The sequence below is a fragment of the Colletotrichum aenigma genome (genome assembly GCF_013390185.1).
Source record: "Colletotrichum aenigma strain Cg56 chromosome Unknown KSG_Cg56_contig04, whole genome shotgun sequence".
NCBI classification, from domain to species: Eukaryota; Fungi; Ascomycota; class Sordariomycetes; order Glomerellales; family Glomerellaceae; genus Colletotrichum; species Colletotrichum aenigma.
In genome coordinates this window covers 4,479,789-4,495,239 of record NW_023500910.1, presented here as the reverse complement: position 1 = coordinate 4,495,239, position 15,451 = coordinate 4,479,789, and the positions used below count along the sequence as shown (strand labels likewise).

At 51.4% G+C, this 15,451-nt stretch overlaps 5 protein-coding genes across 5 annotated transcripts; all 5 read left to right on the top strand.

Annotated features, from left to right (window-relative positions):
* Positions 1-756: 756 nt before the first annotated feature.
* Positions 757-2,873, top strand: CGCA056_v007041 (uncharacterized protein; the record flags this gene model as incomplete). The annotated part of the gene is made up of 4 exons (XM_037322290.1): positions 757-1,317; positions 1,403-1,435; positions 1,520-1,874; positions 2,734-2,873. The coding sequence occupies 4 exons, from the start codon at positions 757-759 to the stop codon at positions 2,871-2,873; spliced, it is 1,089 nt and encodes a 362-aa protein (XP_037179169.1).
* Positions 2,874-7,117: 4,244 nt separating this feature from the next.
* Positions 7,118-7,783, top strand: CGCA056_v007040 (uncharacterized protein; the record flags this gene model as incomplete). The annotated part of the gene is made up of 1 exon (XM_037322289.1): positions 7,118-7,783. The coding sequence occupies one exon, from the start codon at positions 7,118-7,120 to the stop codon at positions 7,781-7,783; it is 666 nt and encodes a 221-aa protein (XP_037179168.1).
* A 1,000-nt stretch (positions 7,784-8,783) lies between these two features.
* On the top strand, positions 8,784-9,803 carry CGCA056_v007039 (uncharacterized protein; the record flags this gene model as incomplete). Its single annotated transcript, XM_037322288.1, has 2 exons — positions 8,784-9,378; positions 9,439-9,803. 2 exons carry the CDS (start codon positions 8,784-8,786, stop codon positions 9,801-9,803), a joined length of 960 nt encoding a protein of 319 aa, XP_037179879.1.
* A 500-nt stretch (positions 9,804-10,303) lies between these two features.
* Positions 10,304-11,287, top strand: CGCA056_v007038 (uncharacterized protein; the record flags this gene model as incomplete). Its single annotated transcript, XM_037322287.1, has 2 exons — positions 10,304-10,904; positions 10,968-11,287. 2 exons carry the CDS (start codon positions 10,304-10,306, stop codon positions 11,285-11,287), a joined length of 921 nt encoding a protein of 306 aa, XP_037179880.1.
* A 1,487-nt stretch (positions 11,288-12,774) lies between these two features.
* On the top strand, positions 12,775-13,801 carry CGCA056_v007037 (uncharacterized protein; the record flags this gene model as incomplete). The annotated part of the gene is made up of 2 exons (XM_037322286.1): positions 12,775-13,438; positions 13,497-13,801. The coding sequence occupies 2 exons, from the start codon at positions 12,775-12,777 to the stop codon at positions 13,799-13,801; spliced, it is 969 nt and encodes a 322-aa protein (XP_037179872.1).
* Between the last annotated feature and the right edge of the window lie 1,650 nt (positions 13,802-15,451).

Here is a 15,451-nt window from a genome sequence, read left to right as displayed (position 1 = left end):
GCTGTGCCCTTTCTCAATCACCAAGACAACGATGCCGTCCAGTGCTTCCTTCCACCTCAAAGCCTCCCAGAGATCCCAACGGCTTTTATGAGACACCTCATTCTCTGTGATGCTTGCCATGTTCGTTCTATTTGATGAGCTGCGAGCATGGCCTTATAGAGAAGTCTTTGGTGGTATCCAACGACGGATTTTCAGGGCGTCTGAGCTGAACTACGTGCATCATGTTCGCAGCTTCGAGAGATTGAACTTGGCTTCTCTGGTGTCAGGATTTCTTGTCTTGTCTATCTATATCCAACCCTGCTGTCCTGGTGTTCAAATACTGTCGACTCCTTCAGTCACGAAGACAAAACAGTGACAATGATGTCTAATCCTGCCAATCACTCCGACGAAGAGATATATGCTGGCACGATGTTGATCTGGCCGCTTTCTCCGGCCCGTTCTCTACATTCTTCTGATTTGATTAGTTTCTGGACTGAGATCAAGGCCAGGTCTTCTGGTTAGAGTCGAGGCTGTAGATGGCTCGGTGGCCTGTCAAGGTCAAGTCATCAAGTCTCGTCCACCTTGCCGTCTTCTCTCATCTCCAAAAACCTAGACACTACCTTTTCAAACAAGATGAGTACAAAATTTCCGATGGCACAGCTTTCCTGTTTTCTTTCCACTCTCCTGCGTACAACATCGGAGGGCTATTCCACCAACCCGCAACCCAGCGAATCCTCCACCACGATCAACCAAACCACCAAGAACAAACCCGCAAGAATGGAACCAGCTTCGCAGCCCCAACCGATCCAAGCACCAAACTCTCGGATCCGCCGCGCAGTCTCGCAGCCCTGGGACTTCCTCAAAGCTCACCTCCGCCCCGTCTGCCAATACGCCCGCCGGCACTTCACCCGCCCCAGCGCCTCCGACGACGCGGCGCGCAACCTCGCCCTCGCCCGCCGCCAAGCCCACCTGCAGGTCCTGCAGGCCAACTTCCGCCCCGAGGTCGTGCAGAGTCTGCAGGAGACGCCGTGGCTCGCGGCGCACCTCGCTGCCGGCGGGGAGGACGCGTGGGACGAGAGCCAGCGGACGTTTCCCGACCGCGTGGCGGGCCACGTCCTCACGCGCCTGCAGGTGCACAACTTTAACTTTGTCGAGAGGGGGCAGGTGAATCTGCCGGCGCGGTCGGTGCGCCATCTGGAGTCGATCATGGAGCTTGTCTTTGTGGACGAGGTTGCGAGGAAGATGGCGGCGACGATGCGGGAGGCATGGGTGGATTCTGAGGGGCCCAGCTGGTGGTGGGTTTTTAAGCATAAGACTGTTGCGGAGTGGATGATGGCTGTGGTTGAGCTGCAGTTTTCTTGAAGGAACTGTGGATGTTCGTCAGGGGGTCGTCCTTCTTCCCTTCTAACTTTTTCTTTCACAGTTTGCTGCCTGTGGGCGCAACTTTTCGACTGCCGTATGACTCTGACGGGGAAATATCAGGGGGTCAGTGAGTACATGCCTGGCATATTGTAGTTTCTCGAAGCTAACACAGATATAGCCTCGGGTCAGGCTGCGTGGTAACTTGTCCAAGGGGAGGACCATTCGTCAAGTCCACTTCAGGGGAATGACCATTCTTAAAGCACTTGAAAGCGCTGGCATCACTAGCGAGTTCAGTGAATGGTACGATCTGACCGCTGGGATCAGGGTTCCTGACGCCTCACCCCCGAATACCTGGATGCTGGCAATGGCGAGGAACTTGTGCATCTACCACGGAACTGCGAATGCCTACATCTACAAGCGCGACAACTGTTCGGAATCGTTCCCGGACTTGGGTTCCGCCGCTCCCTCCGCCGAAACGACACAGATTGGGGGAATCGGATGGCACTCCGCAACATCCCGCAAGTCTTCGCAAGGTTCAGTCCCCTGAGGGCGTTGCTGTGGGCTTCATTCGAGGAGCAGATTTGCTTGATCGATGCTGAGGGCAAGCTCGTCAGCAACTCTAGGGTCAGCGCAAGAACAACACCAAATTGCGGAGGGTGAATCTACTGACGCGGTATATGGGTTGGGTAATGGCCAGCCGTACAAGAGCTCCTCAACATTCGGGATGGATATGTGGCGAACGGCCTGACAGGGTGGACGGGCGGAAGCGCTTCTCAACTCCTTGCACATTTCGAGCTGTTCATTTATCTCGTCCAGGGGATAAATCGGAGTCATCGACTCTGCGCCTAGATACGCTACCATGCTCGAACTTATGCTGCCGGAATGGAACCTGTAGAAAGAATGATCGACCTATCACAAAAGATCTAGTCAAACGTTCTTTTCCATTCAGCTCACATATCAAGAATGTCTTCTGCAATCAATTCACACAGAAAGGTCGTTTTGTAGACGCGAAAACATGCTCTTGGGCGGCACTAGAAGGCAATATTTCAGGGGTTTTAAATTGTACCAGCAGTCTATTCTGTATCCAAACTTCACTCAGCAGTCAGACCTCGCTGTGCCACTTTTTATGGCAGCACATTGATTGAGAAAAATTTCCGCGGTTTCGCCTCATAATCCAAAAGAACACCAGAACTGCTCCTACACACGGAACAGCTAGCCACTTGCTGTCCAGGTGCAGATGATCAGAAATGTAGTTCAAGACTTGCCCATCTGACCCGTGCCATGATCGGCCCGCAGCATGTCCGACCACCTTCCTGACATGGCGCTCGCTGAGCAACGCCACGCGAGGTTGGTTTGTCCCATACATCCACATGTACTGACGATATGCCGCAGTCAACATCAACGGCCCCGTAGACCAGAAAACCCTCAAGTACGGAAGAAGTATTCTCTTCGGAGTCGAGCCGCCGCGTCGCTTGGCCTCTTGCAGAGACCACATTAAGAAGTCAGAACCCTTCTCCGCCATGAAGAAGTGATTGCTCAACCCCGCAGCGCCTCCAGTGGGCGCGAATACAGCTTGTAGACCAAGATGTTGGAGACACATTGTTGCTTCGACGGATCGAGGGTGGACGTCCAGATCAGCATAGATTCCTCCCCCCGCATGTAACACGACCAGACGTGCCAGATCTGCTCGCTGGATATTGTGATCGTAGGTTTCGTATGTCGGTAACAGCCAGGAGTATTTCGACTTGATGAGGGAAAGGATGTCGTCGTCGGTCCAGATTTTGACTTGATAGCCCCTTGGTTCGAACATGGACTTCCAAGACTCACGGGAAGCTCTTGCTGGATACGTGCTGACGTCTGTGGTCTTCCATATTTGGTGAATCGTATTTGGAATCGTTTCGTCGAGTTGGCCGTTGTCGATATTCGAAAGTGTCGAAGGAGGGCATTGGTCTAGAACTTCGATCGGATGGCTTGGGAGACTGAAGTCGTTCGTGTTTGTGTAGCTGAGTTGATGCAGGACGAGGAGTGCTGTGAGCGAAACGATTGTAGCGGCCAAAAGCTTTAAGCAGCTTCCACGTGGAACAGCGACCATTATGAAGACTGAAGGATAAGAATTGGAGTTTAAGAAGATTTGGTGATCAAAGAAGGACGAGGTAATTGTTGAGGGCTAAATGTAGACGGGATGCAGCGTAAAGTGAAAGGGGTATCTTGACAAAATTTCAAACAACGGAAAGAAAACATGCAAGTTAGCACTTGCAGGAAAGATAAGGAACGGAAACATAAAGAATACAGTCTACCAGAAATTTTGAGAGGCAATTGCAACCATTTCTTGTAGAGTTGTGATCGTGAAAGTGAAATGTCGAACCACTTGCTATGGGAGGGCAAGCTTGATCTGACTTAATATACAGAAGGTAGGACCACGGAACTGACTCTTGAACCACTAAACAAAATTGACCACCCTCGAATCACCCGCCCTATGTTCACAACAACCTTCCGTCTCCGTATGTAATCAGAAATCGCCAACTGACGATCTCTGGACGGAATGTGGACTTCCAACCATGCAGCAGCACTGGGGCGCAGCTGCCGCAGCCAGGTTCGCTTCACCCACCAACTTGGTCGTGACCATCTGATGGTCAATGCCATCCGAACCCAGGCATCAGCGAAAGGGATCCCGGTGCTGTCAATTCTGAGTGCGAGACCCCTTTACCCACGGGTCAGAATCTAAAATCGACACCCGGTGGAGGTTTGTACCAACATGATCATCTTGATACGAGGTCGAAAGCAGCTGGGTTCTGCACTAGCCCTACCACATCTCGGTAGGTGCCGGAGGATTTGGTTGTCGTAAAAAGTCCCGTGCCAAGTCTTTCGCTCTGTTTCGGGATTTGATGTCGAACATCGTTGGCCGCGTACGAAGCAGCACTAGTAACAATGCATGCAGCTAGCTCTGAGTTATTTCTTCATGAATGACATCTATTGGTTCTTGTCCTTTTTCATCCTTGCGAGTATCATTTTTCACGTTCAATGGTAGCTCCAAAATACTTGTTGTTTCTGTGTACAGTTGTGTAGGTGTCGGGGCTCGGAAGAGCCCCAAATCCATTTTCGTCTGAATCACTCCCTTCCAAACTTTAGAGACCAGGAAATTCCAAGTAGTCAAGACATCCCTGAAGACTTAGTTCATAGCAGACGCTCATTATATATACTTTGAGTTCGTTGGCCAAGAGCCTCAATGTGCCTAAGGAAGAATGTCGAATTGTCGATACGGATCAGCTTCAGGGTCAAGATTGTTCGCTGCGTAAAAGAACTTTCCTTTTGGACAGAATTTGAGCAAGTCGTCCAAACGCTAGTCCCTTGTAAGTCATGGAGTGGTTATTAATATTTTGGTTCTGTGCACCCACATTGTTGCAACGCATGAGCTGAACCCACCACAGGCAGCAACATTTGTCCCCTGCTCAAGGCAGCAGCATTTTGCACCCAATCTCCCTCCAACGTCGAAATAGAGTAATGATGTCGCGATTGACGGAGAATTCGGTCCCCGTATCTCGTGCTGTATTAGTTCACATTTTGCATCTCAATCTCAACTAAGTTTTGGCCGCAGTAGTCATCCCAGGAAGGTATTTGTAACCGGAACCCTCGCTATCACAATCAATTTACTCTCTAGAGGCCGCCGATGATTGTTTTCTGTATTTACTTTCGTGTATCCGTGTCCTTGTCGTTTACTTTTTCGACTCTCATTTCCCTACGGGACGCTGTCTGAAAATATGTGAAGGATTTAGTTGGAGAGCTATAGAAAACTCATTCCTGTCGTCAGTAAAGAAGTGGTGGCTTTAGGGTATGTTGCCCCTCTCGACGTTAAGAAGAATACCTAAAAGGGGTCGTGGCCTAAACCCACTTCCTCCTGAAGTCCTTGGAGGTATCAAAAGAACAACAATCACGAAACATATTGAATGGTACCAATTGTTTGATGGGATCGCCTAAAGCTGGCCTTATCGCCCTTCCTCTCGATCGCGTATCTTACTATCCGAATACTGTAGCGACAAAGGCCCCTGGGGAGTCGAGACTCGATAAACTCACAAGGGAAGGCAGCCTGGCTAACCGAATGAAGAGTGTCATAAACCCCAATAACACGAATCGTAGCTGCATTCTGACTCAGGAGAAGAAGGTGTTTCAAGTGGTAGGACAAGATACAGAAAGGTCTTTCGGCTTCATTCCGATAAAGCCAGCCCCTGAATATTCTGAACAGCCTGCTTGACACATCTGGCCCGAATAGCAGATGTGGCTCCTGAAACAAACATGTGGCCTTGATCGGACTTGATCGATGAAAGAGAAATTCTATTCCTTCACATCGAATATGATGCCATGCCTGGAATCTTCGCGGGAGGGCATGACTGGCTCTTCCAGTCGACAGACAACTCCACGCATGTGACTGGTCCGGTTCGTTGAACCCTGCATACTTACGTTTAACCCAATTCGACGCAGTTATGATCACAAGGTGCGACTTTTACTCATTTGCAAATTTTTCTCAGCCGCTTGGCTTTAACATATCCAGCCCTGCTTGTTTGGGGTTTGGTAGGGGCAAAACAATACCCCGTCCGTCATATTTGCCTGGTAATCAGGCTTGTTTTCTTCTCCTCCCCTCTAGTATTGTTGATTAATCGTCGACAAGAGAGCATATGATCTGACTGACTCGAGAGACCCAGATGTTTTTCCGCATGACAGCTGGGGCATCCCTTCGGAAGGGGATATCGGCATCACACAAGCCAGCCTAAAGGGCGATCCGTGTCGGAAGCCTGGAAGGCTTATCCCACAACCCGTACAGTGAATTTTCTCGCAAACCAATGAAGACGAAAATAATTTAGCCTCGATCATGGCTAACGTCCGCTCGTCCCGGGAGCGTAAGCCACGACCCTTTCAAGCTCCATCCCTCATGATCTGTTTACATTACCAGACAGGCTGACGAACTGTCGGCTTTTAACCGTCCCAACCCCCCGGCTCGGGCTTTTTGGCCATTTTGATGGAAAATCTGAATGGTCGTTTACGGCTTGAGAGGTACTTTGACGGCCTTTTGTCCTGATTAGGGCGCGCAAATATGTGATGCAGCCTTGCAGACTCGTTGGCGCCCCTTTCCCCCTCCAGAGAATCCGTTAGGTAAGGAGCGGCCTACCATGCCTGAGGGCCAAGGTATGGTTGAGGTGCCACTTTTGTGCCCATCTATAGCGGAAACGCGACTACCCTATAGCCAAACCCATTCTCAACAGCGACCAGATCTACCTTATGCGATGTGTGGTGTGTGGTTAGGTCCAAGGTTGTAAGTGTATCAACTTCTACTGAATTCCCAGAATACTGACACTCTTTTCATCTTGCTTGCCTAGCACGAACGATCGACCCCGGTATTGTTTTTATGAGCGATGATATTCATTACAGGATGGAGGCCGGAGACAAGATCAAAACATGAGGATTAGTCGAGCAACGCAGGTTGGAAGCAACCTAAAGATCACGATCGAATGCAAGAACTACAAAAGTCAAAGTAGACAAGAGAGGCGATGAACATAATCACCTTGAGAGCATGTTTGGGTACAAGAGACATATGGAATGTAGGAAACTTGAAGAAGGTACTAGAGGCAAGAGCGGCCGAGATAGTTCCTTCTTATTTCTTTCCTTGGGTCCTTCGCCCTTATTTTCTCCGCTTCGCCCCGGAAGTTTTTCGTCCATTTTCACCTTCATCACCACCAGACTTCTACATCTTGACCTGGATAACCCGCCACCAACGCCATCCATGATGGACATCGATGTCAACGCCAGCATTGACAGCGGCGACGCAGGTGTCAGCAATAATAACAAATATAACCTCAGTGAAGATGACAACACCATAGTCGAGATCGCTGCCGATGGAGACCTCATCATGGCTGTTGGTCCCAAGAAGAAGAATTTCCGCCTTCATTCCCTCATTTTGAAGATGACATCAAAGGTGTTCAGAGCTATGCTGGGTCCCAACTTCGCTGAGGGTCAGCAACTCATCGCCAACGTGACCACCGGCAGTCGCAAGCCTGGGCTGCCTGGCAAGATCAATCTTCCAGAAGATGACGTCAAGAGCATGGGTTTCATATTCAAAACCCTTCATCATCAATTTGACGCCCTCGAAAGCCCTGAGGATATTCCGTTCTTCGACATCTTGGTCGCCGCCGACAAGTACGATCTGATTGCTCCTATCAAGCACGCCTTCCGTCATGCTTTGACTACTTCCGTTGCTGAAGAAAAGAAACTGGAGACAATGCCGGCTGAGAACCTCTGGAAACTGGCCATGGCTGCCGCTTTCGTCACGCATGCTGCTACTTTTAAAGCTGCTACACGCGCCTTGATCCTACATCACACTTGCAGATATCTCCAATTTGCCCAAAAGTGGTACTTCAACCAGGTTTTTGCCCTACGCGTATGCAGTAAGTAATTCTTCGGTAACCCTGTTTTTAGAGGCAGTACTAACAACTTATGTCTGCAGTCAGTCTTGAGAATGAACGAGAGAATTACAGACATCGTGCGATGACAGAGCTGCTCTACGCATGCAGATCGAATACCCTCCAGCGACAATTGCAGGTCAAATTCACAATTGATGTCAGCGACCCACGTCAATTTATCGGACGGAGTGTGAGGCGCAGTCTGGAACTCATTGAAGGCTGCAAGGAGTATCAGAATGGCCCAAGCCTACACTCTAACAGTGACGAGTATTGGACGGATATTTTGGAGGAGGAAGCAGGCTTGGAGCTGGTTTGCTTTGACTGAGATGGTATCTCTGGCTCTTATATCGCATCTGCCGAGAGACAAGCCGTAAGGAACGGGAATCTAGGAGAAAGAGGCAGTGAGGGACGGAATCCAGATCCGGTGTGAGGGTAGGCTTGAGACAACTTAGATCCGCAAACGCGAAGTTTCTATGAATCAAAGCAAGTATTTGCTTCGTCAATTCTTGATTAGAGAAACACAGGACCCGTTTGGAAAGAAATCTATCAGCCGTATGTGCTTAATCTGTCTTGCAAACAAAATCTGCGACGCCGTAAGAAGCAGACGTGCCGTCACCAACTTCAGCGATGGAGGTCTAGTTATCAAAGCGAATCCTGAAGAGGTCAACAAGCGTTATTGATAGGCAAATCTCTATCAAAGCGAGACAGTCGGATTTCGAATTCCTTTTGTTTCGTTTCTTTCCCTTTCCCAGTCCTGGTGCCTTGGACCTCTCTGATTCCGTTGTTCAGAGGGTTGCGAGGTAAACCGTTCTGGAGGGAAAGAGCTAGCTAGTTGGTTCTTGCCTTGCCTTGCTTGCTACGACTTTCAACTCCACCCTCACCTCACGCTCCTCGCTTAATTGCAGCCGCTCAGGAAGCATTTTTCGTCCACCTTCTCAGCGCAACAACCTCCGCCATCGCAAGCCAGACAGAGCATCACTGACGTCGACCAAGATGGAAGTTGACAACGATGCCGATATGGCAGGCGTCGATACCAACGCCATCAACAACATCGCTCCCGATGGCGACGTTATTATGGTGATCGGCCCCAAGAAAAAGGAATTTCGACTTCATTCGCAGATCCTGAAGGCCGCTTCTAAGGTCTTCAACGCTATGCTCGGCCCAAAGTTTGCCGAAGGCCAGCAGATCGTCAACAAAGGAAGTCACAATGACCCGGTCAAGATCAACCTCCCCGAGGACGACGCATACAGCATGGGTGTCCTTTTCGAGCTCATTTATTATCGACATGATGTTCTTTCTAGCGCCGACGGTATCACATATTTCGACGTTGCGCTCGCTGCCGACAAGTATGATCTGATCCGTGCCGTCAAGTACCCGATCACCGAAGCCATGGATGGTATCTTGTTCAGCTACGGTGAAAGAGGCGAAGAGGAATCCATGTGGAAGCTAGCTATTGCTGCTTCAATGTTCGATTATGATCCCGGCTTCTATAAGGCCACTGAGGCGTTGATTTTGTTCTCTTCGGATGGATACATCAGATTGGCCGACAAATGGTATACGAATCAGATTTTTGCACTTCGTCTATGCGGTCAGTCTCGATGAAACCCCTTCGGAACTTGTCTGTTTGCTAATGTTAAGGAGTTTTCAGGCCTTCTTGAACACCGACGAGCAGAACTCAGACGGCTGGTGATGCGCAAAATTATGGTTGTCTCTGGGCGGTACAACGACGAAGACAACGACCAGACGCAACGGACATCTGAATCAACCATCCTGAGATTCGATATCTATTTGGATGCTCCTGAGGACTTTGCCGATTCAGACCTGCAGGGAACTCTTGATGCCATCGAAAATTCTGACTACTTCAACCAATTCCGCAAGAAAGCCGAACGAAACGACGACAGAAGCACCAAATGGATGGATGAAATCGTGGGAAAGGCCGGACTGCATTTCTCCAATATGCGTGCCTACTGCGGCACACTAGGTATTCAACATGGGCTGAGGAAACACAAGTGAAAGGACACAGTTTGGGAGCTTGCTTAGCCAAAGAATAGATGGACCTGTCCAAGCACGAACAAATTCATTTCGAGGAGGCCTTTTAGACGATGACACTGCGAAGCAATTGACCTAATCTACCACCAATACATTCATTTACAAGAATCTATCCACCACAGCAAACTGGAAGGCAACCGAAAATCTGTTGATTAAAAAGTCTTCATCAAAGTCAGAGGATCAAGGTTTCTTTCTGTCCCCTTCCTTCAATATCGGGCCGCCCTGACTCCATTGTTCAAAGAGTATAGTAGCGAGGTCAAACGCCTCACAAGGAAAGAGCTATCTAGGCGGTTCTTGCCTTGGCTACAGCTTTCAACTTCACCCTCACCCATTTTTTCCGCTTAATTGCAGCCGCTCGTCAAAATTTTCAACCCCGTCACCACTTCTACTAAACTTTTGGCGTCGCGATTCATACGAGACCCCTCACACGCCAAACCAAACTGGAGGTCGACGACGATGCCAGCATGGCCCAAAATAATGCGAGTACCGCCAGCGATGATGCCAGCAAGACCATCGACGTCGCTGCCGATGGCGACATCATTATGATCGTTGGTCCTGAGCAGCAAAAGTTCCGAGTCCACTCTATCATGCTCAAGTTCGCTTCGAAGGTTTTCAAAGCCATGCTAGGTCCTAATTTCGCAGAGGGCCGTCAACTCCGCAACAACAGCCTCCGCGGCGAAATCACCGAGATCAAGCTCCCGGAAGACAACGCTGATGGCATGAGCACCATTTTCTATCTTCTTCATCATCGTGTCGACAAAATACCGGAATCCTTCCCTGCTCTTGTCTTGTTCCAGATCGGCATCGCCGCCAACAAGTACAATTTGGTCATGGTCTTGAAGCACACCATCGCCGGCGCTATCCATCGGACCATCAATGACGGCAGAGGGTTGAAAGATATGAGCATGCTTGATGTCTGGTATCTGACCATTTCTGCAGCCTGCTTCGATGACCCTGCCGACTTTGCAACACTTACTCACGCCTTGGTCTGGCATTACGGCGACGCCTTCGTCCATTTGGTGGAGAAGGCGGCCATCGATGATTTACTGGCGTATCGCTTGTGTGGTAGGTCACAAACCTGCGCAGCTTCAATAAATCGAATATGAGGCTGACAAGCTTTTGTAACAGGTCTTCTTGAAATGGAACGCTCCAAGATTCGTTCCGAAATCTATCGGGGAGTCCTCATCGCGTGCTCCGGGCCAGGCCAGCGTTTTGATGGACATCTTACCAAGATCGATTGGGCCTATAGGCCTGGTGACAAGTGGGATATGGCTGAGACTCTGACAAAGGGAAGCTTACACGCGATATGGGAATACGTCGACGACACGGACCTGGAGTTTCACCTCTTGGATGATGTGCTCTACATTGATGACTTCAGGGAGTTGCCGTGGATGAAAGCTGTCCGTGAATCTGGAGTGGTGTTGCTGAAAAACGCGCGCAAGACCTGAGACAAGAATGGTTCTGATTCGCAACACCCTTGATTATCTTTGGCTCGGAAGACTTGGACGATATCCCATCAATATGGGAAGCTTGGAGAAACAGGCACAACCGGATCGAGGGAATGAACGATAGTCAGAGATGTACCGTGGCCATTCATACTGGTCAGCGTAAGGCTGCACATACAGCACATGAGTTTTCTTTATCAATTGCTTTCAAGAAAATCTGAATGTTCCAGTCGTCTTGCATTAGTGACCTGACTGTTTCCAAGATGCTAGCCCGCTTGAAGGTCTGAGCATCCTAGTGAATTGGGATGACAGAGTGCTTGATCACCGTGTGACGTTGTTACAGAAGAAAGGTGGTGAAATGCCCGAGCGATTCTAACCGAATTGAGTTCTGTTCAGAAGACGGCGTGTTCACCCCTTTTCTGCTCGCGAAAGAATGCTGCTCAACTCAACGTCATCGCAGCCTCAAACCCCATAGCTCCTGCAAGACGGACAAAAAAGACTTGAAACGTTCCTCTGGGTCAAGCTAGCCCAACCAAGCCGAGCTGGAGACCGAACGCAAGGTTCAAACACCCGGAGTGAGCTCGAGCCACCACACTTCCTCCTCTTCGCCGAGCACCGCCTCCTGTGGCTGCTCTCCAAGAATGATCACGAAAAGAAGGGCGGCGGCAATTGACAGCTGTCGACCGCGACTCGAAACCTGGGGAAAAATCAAGCCAATCTCATCCTCTTCCGATCGGAGCACGCAGCCAAGGTGCAGACTCGAGCTTAATGCACTCTGAAAGCTTCAACGCCTCCAGCAGGGCGCGTATGCCGGACGCACGGCACCAATGCAGAATCAAGAGATGAAAATCTCAACCACAGCCTCACCATGCCCCGACTCCAATCGGGCCAGGACCAACGAGCTGGGGAAACCCAGCTAGCGGCCAACACCCAGAACGCGTCCTCTCGCAAAACAAGCCTCGGCACTGACGACATTCACCCCAATCCTCCCAATCCCCAACCTTCCTTCCCAAACGTTCACTCCGCGCAGCTGAGTCGGGGGAAACACCACCAAGAGATTCTTGCTTGCGCCCGGCGTCTCATCGGACCCCGGGAGACCTGGGTCTTCCCTGGCAGTGAGGAGGATGCGGAGGAGCAAACCATGGTGCTTACCAGACAGGACCAAGCAAGGCCCAGAAAAACCCTGACTGACTCTTGAACTGCCACCCGAGGAGGGGAGAAGGTCGCGTTTGAAGGGAGGGGGAAAAGCCTAAACGGTGGCGATGGCTATGGTGCAAGTGAAAGGCCAACAAAACACACAACACACATTGCGCAGCTTCATCTCAGCCTCACATCAGATAAGAGCGGCCTCCCACAACAACAGAATTCTCGTCGGTTCATCAGTGCTGCCTCCCCCAGACTCACACTGAGACCGCCCTCCTCTCCCTTCCCAGACCTACCGAAGGATGGACAGCCCGCTGAGTAAAAACATGACAATTGACAAGCCCAACATGGTGACGACAACGACAACGACGACGGCGTCGGAAAAGTTCTTCGAGGTGCGCTCGCCGGCCAGCTTCGCGGCGCGGATGTGGTCGCGCACGGCGCATAGCGGCGTGCCCGTCGTGCCGGACGGCGACGTGATCCTCGTCGTCGGGCTGGGCGACGAGACGGCGGAGCTGCGCGTGGACTCGCTCATCCTGAAGCGCGCGTCGCGGGTGTTTGGCGCGATGCTCGGCCCCCGCTTCAAAGAGGGCCAGAGGCTGCTCGACCGCAACGGCGGCGCCTCGTCCGAGCCCGTCAAGATTAACCTGCCTGACGAGGACCCGGAGATCATGGAGCTGATTCTGAACATCCTGCACCACCAGAACTCGCGGGTGTGTCAGATGGCGGCGGCGGATTCGATCTTGGAGGTGGCTGTTGTGGCGGATAAGTATGACCTGGTCGATGCGCTCAAGTACGCGTCGCAGACGATGCTGCATTACCATGAGCCGTCGATTGAGCATCTGACCGTCGGGGACCTGTGGCGGTTGGGGCTGGCGGCGGGCTTGCTGAATGAGGGCAAGGCATTTGAGAAGGTGACGCGGATGCTGGTGTGGAATCACACGGTGCCTTATATCCAGCTTGTGGACGCGGAAGATGTGGTCGACATTGAGTTCGCGCTGCGGATGTGCTGTGAGTTTGAAAAGAGCACTTGCTCATGAGATGCTTAGATGCTGACCATAAGTTACAGATCTGTTGGAGAAGGAGAGGCAAGACTTGAAGACGTCTTTGCTGCAGCATCTACTGCCGATTATTTCCACTGGGAATCAGCTGCGCCTGGTTGAAATCAAGGTGGACTCGGCGGAACACTTCGACGCGTGGCCGGAGTTGATGAAGCTGTTCGGGGCCAGCCTCAATGAGATGACCCGGTTCGCGGAGGGACTCGTCCTGGCGGACCGAAGCCGCCGCGCCGCGGGGCCCAACTCGGACTTCATGAGGCACTTCAGGAGTCGGGGCGGGATACGTCTGGAGGACGCGCGGAAAGGGCGCGACTGATGAGGTTGATGACGGGAGAGGGGGGGATAATAGACCACGGCGCCAATGAAATATGCACTTGCTTCCTCATCTCGTCTGCCCAAACCGTCATCCAAAAAGTGCATATGAGATGAAAAACTAAGCAGTGAGAGGCAGAGGAGTCGATATCTTGGATTTTCTTGCCAATAAAAGTTGCACGGACGACTTAGCTCAGGGCGCGGTCAGTCCGTTCTAGAACAATTGTCGAGATGGCTCCCGTTAAGCTCTTTTTTCCATCGATCGTCGTCTAGTTTGAATCGGCCGTGGGATCCAGTTACATGGGTTTGGCAAGGTGACATTGAAGGCCAAGTCTAAATTTCACCTGGGGCTAGGGAAGCTAGGAACGCCAGGGAGCAAGCCACAAAGCGACAGCCGAGGCACAACAAACGTGGCTTCGGAGCTTTATAGATTAGATTCGGTCAAACGCCGACGGACAGGCGTGACCCATGCCGAGGAGGATTGCAGACGGGCCCCGTTCCGCGCAGGCCTGCAATCGCCGTAAATACCATTCGCGCAAGTCCGGTCTGCCAAGGCGCTGGTTACGTTGGGCTGTCGTCCGGCCGAGGCACAGATGCAGTGAGAGAGAAAAAAGTTGATAAGCAAAAAGTGGACTCAGGACAGGTCACATATCTTTTGCGAAAGGTTTTGCTCGTTGCCGGTCGAATAGGAAGCGCAGATGACCCTGGATGGCTCCAGAATTTATGGGCTGACCAGGTGCGGAAGTTGGCATGGCGGAGCGGTCCAGGCAGGTCTGGCAGTTCAAGCTTGACGAAGGCAATTTCCAGAGATTTTCGCAAGAGCCGAAGGCTCGGGAGCCAAGTCTAGCCAGTCGTGCAGGGGTTCTCCTGGGCCGCGGTCGCTTGGAGACCACTGGCCAGCAGAGCGATTTGGCAGCTGGGCTTTTCGATCTTGGGAAAAGAGAGGACGGGAGGCTCGAATCGGTCCCGACGATGGATCGGCTCCGAAAGAGAGGGGCGGGTTGCTGATGGCCGCATCGAAAGACCGAATGCCTCGTCGATGACAAAAAGAAGACCAGTCGAATAAGCAATGTAGCAAACCGACGCTAAGATCGCTAGAACAGGTAACAGATTCATCGCCGAATGAATGCTTCTGCCAGTTGATTGTCCACGGGTCGCGCGCTCACGCACTATTGGCGAGGTCTCGGCCGACGCGCCGGGAGGCTCAGCCCAGGGTGCGCTAATCTCTGAAGCGGGCTCCCCAAAATGGCATTCCAGTATTGTTGGTTCGTTCGTGACGGGCATTGCATTCAACCTGCATCAGCCTCTTATCGGGCGGCATGACGATCCTTCCCATCCATCTATCCAGATCTGGCAGCTGGCCGGATATACCAACTTTCAACAGGCGATAAGCCGCGGGTCTCAGTTCATCCACCGCTGGGCGTAATCAGTGACGGCTTGCTGCCTCTATCGTCGTATGTTGGTGGACCGGCTTTCAGCCATGCCTGGGTCCTGAATGATTCAGGCAGGTATATCTAGGCGTGCGCGTGGCCTGCCTTCTTGGCGTCCTCACAGCATCCGATTAATAGGGCGTGCGCGTCCGCGGCTAGGGATGAACTTGACAAAGTCCGAACGGTCGTCTCAAATCCTGTCGACCTGAAGCCCTGGTTTGTAA